Consider the following 8,004-nt stretch of genomic DNA (forward strand, 5'->3'; position numbering starts at 1 on the left):
TAACCGGTTTGGAACCAGTTTTGGTGGAGAAAATAACAAACCGGTTCCGAACCTATGGTTTCAATCGGTTCCAAACCGTTTTCTACATAATCGTTACAAACCGGTTCGGTTTCGGTTTGATTTTCGAGTCGGTTCGGTTAACCGGTTTATTTTCAGTAGAGATATTGAATCCAATTTGGTAACATTTAATTTTTTGGGTTTTGTTGCACCTTTTTTTAAAAAAAATTTTGTAACAAAGCGTTAGGTAACCATATTTTTGTTTCCATGAAAACTACAAAACATGTTTTAACTTTTTGTTGTATCTATTCTAGAGATTATTTAAATGGGCTGACGTACATTTTTGTTTTTGTGCTATACTCCTAAAAATATTGCACGTAGACTGATGGATCAAATTTGTATTTTGTTTTTAGCTCTTGTCTCCTGCCCCTTTCGATACTATTCGATTTAAAGAATATTGTGACCGTTCTTTCAAACGCTGTAATGCAATATTCAAATGAATCAAATACAAAATTTGATCAACGGAAATTTCTTTTCCTAATACCCGTACGCATTTTGATTTAGCCTTTTCGATACAGATATCGGTATCAAGATTTTAGAATTTCAGTATTCGCTACTTACGAGTATGGGTAATTATGTATTTTGTTTTGAAATATGTAGAGGTTTTTATTGGGAAACTTCGCATTTTATATCTAAAAAAAGGTCCAACCGAGAATATATTGTACCCGTTCGGAATATGTAGACGGCTGGTATTATGCTTTGGTGGTGGTATTTCGGTTTTAGAATTATGGTTTATTAAATGTTGGTACAGTACCCATACCAATTTATCCAATTTGGTAGTTGGTACCCATAGGGTACTGGTACCCGAACCGATTCAACTTATTCCAGTACCCAAGATCATTAGAAATTTGAGGAATACAAAAAAAAAAAAACAAAGTGGCACTTTAGAGCATTCTCAACCTATTCCTTAAAAATATGTGAGAGAAATCTGTAAATTATATGGTATGGTTATGAGTGGTTGTGAATAGAGTAGAGAGAAAATATTATACGAAAAAGTTAAATTTGGGGTTTCACTGTTCATACCATATAATTTTCAAATATTTTTTGAAAGTGACTGTGAGTGAATGAAAAAGAAAATATAATATAATGATAAAGGTATAAAAAAATGTTATTTAATTGAACAGAAAAGAGAAAATACAGTGTTTTTTTAATATAATTATATGATATATATGAATATATGGTAGGGAACGAGCTAGGAATGTGAGAGAGAAAATATAATAATAAATATTATTTAATTGAACAGAAGAGAAAATACAGTCTTTTTTAATATAATTATATGATATATATATATATGGATATATGATAGGGAACGGGCTGGGAATATTCTTAGCTAGGTACTCTACTAATACTTTCACCTGTACCATACCAATAACTTCGGTACGGTACACGGTATTCAACTTTATTGTTATTCGGTACGCATACTTGCGGTAGCAATATGGGTATCGTACCAATCGCATCAATTGTTAGGACCGGCATTAATGAAAATTTTTAAACTAAACCGGCAACTAAGGGGGTGTTTGGGATTCCTTATTTTTACCTCCTTATAACTTATAACTTATGGTAAGTTAAAAAAAAGTGTTTGGGTTTCCTTATTATGTGAAAGGAAATGTTAATAAGTTACACATTTGCAACTTATGACTTCTCCTTATAAGTTATAAGGAGGCGAAAATAAGGAATCCCAAACAGCCCCTAAGCTTTCTATAAAGCTAAACCAAACCGGCAACTGAAAATTAAAAAAAAAACCACAATCAATAAAATTAATAATCTATACACATTGTAACTAAAAATACATAACGTAAAGGAATAGTTAGACTCGTATACCTGAGAAATTTTAATTTATGTCTGCTTTTTTTTAAAGTTATATGCATTTAAAAAAAACACTTTTAACATCTCAGTCAGTTTCGGTTTATCCCATGGCCGGTTCCAACCTTAAAACCTGATTTTCAAACAGTAAACTGAATCGTAAAACCTGTTTTTTCGAACAATAAGCCAAACAATTTAGCTCAGTTTGGGTGGTTTTTACGTTTCTAACGATTTTTTAACATCCATTACTTATGACTAATCCAACAACATGCTAACGACAAACCGCCAGAACACAAAGCATAACATACAAAGCACATGAACTCAAAATAATCAACCCAAGACCGCTTCTTTCTTCATAAACCCGTTCCACCCTGAACATCTAGGTTTTTCATTCTTAAACCGGCAGCGTAGTCCAAAATTGCAGTTTGGGCACATATTTAGAAAGAGAAAAAGGTAGATAATTAACTATAAACCTATGGACCGACCACGATGAACCGTTTTGTTATAGCCAACATACCACTAAACCTGAAACCTTCTGCAACTTTTTAAAGATCCACTTTACACAAACTCGTTCAGTTTCCTTCATTCCTCCTGATCCTCATCTTCATCTTCAGTCCCATTCTCCTGTTGACATCTAGACGTTAGATCCATCTTTAAAAAAATATAAAACAAACCCTTAAATATCAGCAAAATTGTGGGAATATTACCTCTTCGTCACCATCAAATTCTTCCTCGTCAGCATCCTTTAACAAAAAAATTGTGCAATGCAACAAAAGATTAGCAGAGGTAAAAAGGTAAAAATAACAAGAAAATGAATATCGGATGTCGTATAAGAAATTACATTGCTGAAATATGTTAACGGATTAGTCCATAAATCCTCCTTGATTATTTCAGCAACCTGCAAAATGAAACATCAAAGATGCCGTTATAGCATTAACGAGATATTATTAAAGCTAAATGAATGCAAGTCGAAATAAACATACCTCATCATGAATTTCTTCCATGTCTTCGTTCTGTTGGCTTTCACTGAACCAGCCAAAAAAACTACACAAAAATATAAAATGGGAAGAATAAATAATTACTCAGTATAACAAGATATCGCCAAATAAATATGTTTTTTAGTAAAAAATAATGGATATTCAATAAAAAATTTACAAAAGTACCTGTCCTCTTCATGAGGCCTCTTATTTCCATTTTTCTCATGTGCAACTCCATTTGAAACGCCCTGCACAAAAAGAAACATAACTACCCAAAAACATGCTCGAGCTATTAAAGTATTTGTTAATAAATGTATTGGTAAAACAATTTACCATGCCCTCTTTCCACTTAATAGGGGTTGAAGTGATTTTGGTTGTTCCCTCATCAAGGAAGATAAAAGTCTTGTTGAGTTTTGTGTCTTCAAAATACAGGTTCGGACTGAAGTTCTGAATAAGGTATAAATAAAATCACACAAATAAATTAATAAATTAACACTAATTAAACAATCAAATAGCATCATAAGAAACGAATAACTCACAAACGCGATGGAATAGCCCGACTTCATATCTTTGAAATCTTCCACTTCAATAGAGGTCAAATGCTTAAAGATCTAGGAAAAAATAAACATAACAAGATAATTATTTACTTATTTAGTGAATCTTAAGCGGGCTACATAATCATTAAACTAAACGTAAGGATTCACCTTTTGGTCTTCTTCATTGAGAAGATCAGAGAGAACAGGGTGACTCAAGAACTGCATAAACAAAAACAGATCAGACTCAAAACAGATCAAAAACACCATCATAACAAAATACAAGTCATAATTACTCACAGCAGTCAGCCAGAAATCAGGAATTGACTTGATGATTTCGCTCCGTTTATCATAAACCGGCTTCCTAACCTCATTAAACTTCTGCTCCACTTCCAACACTTCATCACTTGCCTTCTCATTAATCTAAACCAACACAAATTACACACCAATTTGCTCATCAAACAACAAATTAACAAATTTCAGAACACGCAACAAATTGGGTGCAAATGTAACAAATTTCTGCTAAAAGGTGAAAAATTCTTTACAGATATATAATTATAAAGAATCTTTAAGCATATCCAGATAACAATTTGTAATTATCAACCTCAGTTTGGTTCAAATCAAGTATAAAGATTGTTAATTTAACACCTTTCCATTAATCTGGACCCACAAAACTTACACACCAATTTACCCATTAAACAACAAATTAACCAAATTTGGTACAAATGTAACAAATATCTGCTAAAAGGTGAGAATTGTTGACAAATACATGACTATAAAGAGTCTTTAAGCATACCCAGATGACAATTTGTAATTATGAACCTCAAGTTGGTTCAAATCAAGCATAAAGATTGTTAATTTAACAACCCTCCCCCCCAGGGGTGACTTTTCATTAATATCTGAACCCACAACAAATTGGGTACAAATGTAACAAATTTCTGCTAAAAGGTGAAACATTGTTGGCAAATACATGATTATAAAGAATCTTTAAGCATACCCAGATAACAATTTGTAATAATCAACCTCAATTTGGTTCAAATCAAGCATAAAGATTGTTAATTTAACAAAAACAAGAAAAAAGGTTGTACCTTTTCAAGCTCATCTTGGATCTCCTGGAGCTTTTCGATGGTTAACACAAGCTCAGTGTCGATTTGTTCATCGTTTTGGTCGTCGATTTTGTCTCCAATTTTGGGTTTTTTGCCCTTATCAGCCACCATTTTGGAAGCCTAAAGTGATATGAAGAAAGAAGGTTTTGGTGGTGTGTGTAGTGAAAGATGAAAGAGGAAGGTAGGCAATGGGTTTGAGTGGTGGGTGGGTGGGTGGGTTGGTTAGGGTTTGGGGAGTGAGGAAAAAGAATTAGGGTTTTGTTGCCAATTTCATATATATGGATAATTATTATAATATCTTGTTTTCAGGAATATATTATGATGGTTAATTTTAATTTTTTTTTTTATAACAGCTAACGAATTTTTTAAATGGGCTATTGACGAAATTCATTACATCATGATATACTTGTCTTTTGATTCGATAAAAACCCTCACCTAACATGTGAACACATGCCTGAATGCATGACAGTGCGGTGAGATAAAGCTCGTTCAATTCAATGATCCAATTAGTGAACGTCACATATTTGCTTAGTCTTTAATCATCACCTTGTGCCGCTAAAATAAATGATGTTGACAGATATTAAACCCGAGTCACATGAAACATCAAGTCTCAATAATTTTTATAAAAAAAGTTAACACAATGTGTGAATAGAAGATCATTGGTTTAATCGAGCCTGTATGGTGTAACCTTTGGCTATTAAAAAAAATAAAAATGAGAGACTAACAATGATGTAAAATTTTTCAAGCGAAAAATACTCATAATAGGTATGTATTTTAAGAGTTAAATCTACCTCGATCTTTATACGATAAAGAGTTTAGTTTTGCTATTTGATTTATACACATGAAGCTTGTTTCTCAGACTTCCATTATGAGCTTGAAAACCGTCTAATTTCTTAACTTTTGATAACATCAATAAGAGGTAAGAATCACTGCATGAGTAAACTTCTATTTCAATGATTTAGGAATTAGGCTTTATGGAAATCATGGATATCGTGAGTAGATAAAACATAAATGTTTGGATCTTGCAGATTAATTGCCAAATAGTTATCTTTGTGCAACACAATGTGAGTAGAACATCGGTTGTTTATGGGATGTCTTTGCAAAGGGGGAAACTTAATCAAGCTTATTACCACATTTCTTTTTGGGAGATCATCAAAGATAGGAATACGATTCACCTCAGCCCTTCACGAAAACATAAAGATATTCACTTATATGTGAACCCCCCCCCCTACTCCGTTACACTATATCATTTTGATGTGGACCTATCGGATTGTTGAACAATAATCGAAGAGACTTAAGCAAGAATGAGCCATTTGATTCACCTCAGCACTATCGTTTATCCATGTTTCGCGAAACTAACATTTGCTTTAGGAGGTCAAGGCAGTCATATAATTCCTTTACCTCTACAACCAAAAAGGGTTTTAGACCAAGACCACTTCCATACAACTCCATCAACACGGCTCTTGTACTAATTAAGGTCATAAAATTGACATTTTTTTAGCCGGGTCGTTCACTTGGTCTCAGTTCTTGTTATATTGCACTGAACTTCCTTAAACAACCGATTTGCAACGAACAGTGTTAAGACGACTTTTTGACGAATGAATACAAAATATAACTCCCATCCATAGTCTATTTGATTCTTTCTTGCATCTCACCACCATTTTGCTAGAAGGCTAGCTGATATTTTATTTCTCTCAAGCATCCTAGACCAAGCCCGCCAACTTTTTTATGACCTGAAGAAACACTAACCGGACCCCGGACAGATTACTGGTAACCTGGGGGTTAGAGAGATGTTTCCCACGAGGGGTTAGACCCTGAGAAGATGGTTCTTCTGATAACCTGCAAAACAGACACCGTGAGCTCGTCACTGAGAAGGGGGGGGTTCCTCCTTGTGACCACCCTCCGGCGTGAGAATCAGAGTAGATTGCTCTTTAAATATAAAAGTATATTAAGAGATTGCTAGAGCAGATATCAGGTATAATATGATGATATAAGATAAGATATGATGATAATGTGATGAGATGAGATGATCATACCATTTGGGGTATTTATAGCCGAAGGTGGGTTTCCAAGGAGGTATGGCCGGCTGCAACAGTGTTCCTGTTCCACCAACAGTAGCCTACGCACGTGCCCTGCTGGTGGTTGGTGGGTAGGTAGCGGCTGATAGCGACCAGGCCTGCTGTATACTATTCCTTTTCCACCAACTGCCGGCTACGCACGTGGTATGACAAGAGTTGGTGAGTAGGCAGCGGCTAATAGTGACATACAGTGTAGGAGCATGCTGCTCGCCATACTGTTGTCCATAAGCTGTCGTATCTTTAGTCAGATCTTTTTCCCATACCTCGTCAGGTACAGTACAGAAGATCTTCCCGTATCGTACGGACTGGCTTATTTGGGCGGGAGTATTCCCCCTCCCGCCCTTGTGCGGGATTGTTCCCGGCTTCGCTCATTCCTTCAGGTGACACTGAATGATTGAGAGCTAAGTGCCTTGTGCGTGTAGCCTTGCTGCGCGGGTGGCCTTCCCTAATGGCTTGTATCCGAGGCTGCGGGGACAGGCGGAGTCCACCATTGGGAGGCATTTCCTGCGGGACCAGCTTGCGTACTGCGCGTAAGGACGTCACGTCTCTGAGCATGGTTGGTCCTGCGGATCCAGTTGGTTTCTGCGCAGACGTCCCTGTTTAAGGTGAGTCTTGCGGGTCCAACTGGGCTCTGCTGGGACCTACCTCTTCAAGTCCCCCCAGTCCAATGTTCTTCTCATGCGTGTTTAATAAAGTGAGGTGAACTTTTGGACTTAAGCAAAGGGTTTTGAAAAGGGTTTTTTAAGGTTTTCCATGGGTATTCTTCCCGCGGAAGTCCTTGTCACTTGCAGAAATTCCCGAGTTTCCTGCTTGGTCTTTGGGTATGATGCGGGTAGGTCTGTAACCTCCTCGCAAGTCAGGAGCGTTGAGTCCCACTTGTGTGGACTCTCCATGAGGTTTTGGTGGTTTTGAACATAGTGATCAATTATGTTAAAACCACCAATTCCATCCTGGAGCTTCAAGCAACGTAGTTCTCGACGTTCCCGCTATGCGGGGATGTTATTTCCGTTTCCGCAAGCATTGCCTAGAAGATCCTTCTTGGTTTCAATTCCCAGCGGAGCGCTAGGTATGTGAAGGGTTTTGCCTTAACACTGTACCAGCGCTCGTCTTACGGTTACTTTACTTCCAAGGTATTCCTGGCGTCAATTCCCTGCGGGTGCTAGGTATGTGAAGGGTTTTGCCTTTACACTGTACCCGCACCCGTCTTATAGTTACTTGGTTGCCGAGGAATATTTGGCTTCAATTCCCTGCGGGTGCTAGGTATGTGAAGGGTTTTGCCTTTACACTGTACCCGCATCCGTCTTACGGTTACTTGTTTGCCAAGGTTTTACTTGGCTTCAATTCCCTGCGGGTGCTAGGTATGTGAAGGGTTTTGCCTTTACACTGTACCCGCATCCGTCTTACGGTTACTTGTTTGCCAAGGTTTTACTTGGCTTCAATTCCCTGCGGG

General features: G+C 36.8%; 1 protein-coding gene across 1 annotated transcript; it reads right to left on the reverse strand.

Moving 5' to 3' along the window:
* Nucleotides 1-2,235: 2,235 nt before the first annotated feature.
* LOC143597676 (NAP1-related protein 2-like) lies at nt 2,236-4,682 on the reverse strand. Its single transcript, XM_077076110.1, has 10 exons — nt 4,459-4,682; nt 3,671-3,793; nt 3,542-3,592; nt 3,377-3,448; nt 3,171-3,284; nt 3,024-3,085; nt 2,844-2,904; nt 2,702-2,758; nt 2,568-2,603; nt 2,236-2,484 (listed from the first exon to the last, which is right to left on the reverse strand). Exons 1-10 carry the CDS (start codon nt 4,585-4,587, stop codon nt 2,443-2,445), a joined length of 747 nt encoding a protein of 248 aa, XP_076932225.1. The 5' UTR covers nt 4,588-4,682; the 3' UTR covers nt 2,236-2,442.
* Nucleotides 4,683-8,004: the final 3,322 nt, after the last annotated feature.

This window comes from Bidens hawaiensis, unplaced genomic scaffold (genome assembly GCF_021521415.1).
Source record: "Bidens hawaiensis isolate Kalapana, Puna unplaced genomic scaffold, B.hawaiensis_p1.1 tig00048839_1, whole genome shotgun sequence".
In the NCBI taxonomy this organism is placed as follows: Eukaryota; Viridiplantae; Streptophyta; class Magnoliopsida; order Asterales; family Asteraceae; genus Bidens; species Bidens hawaiensis.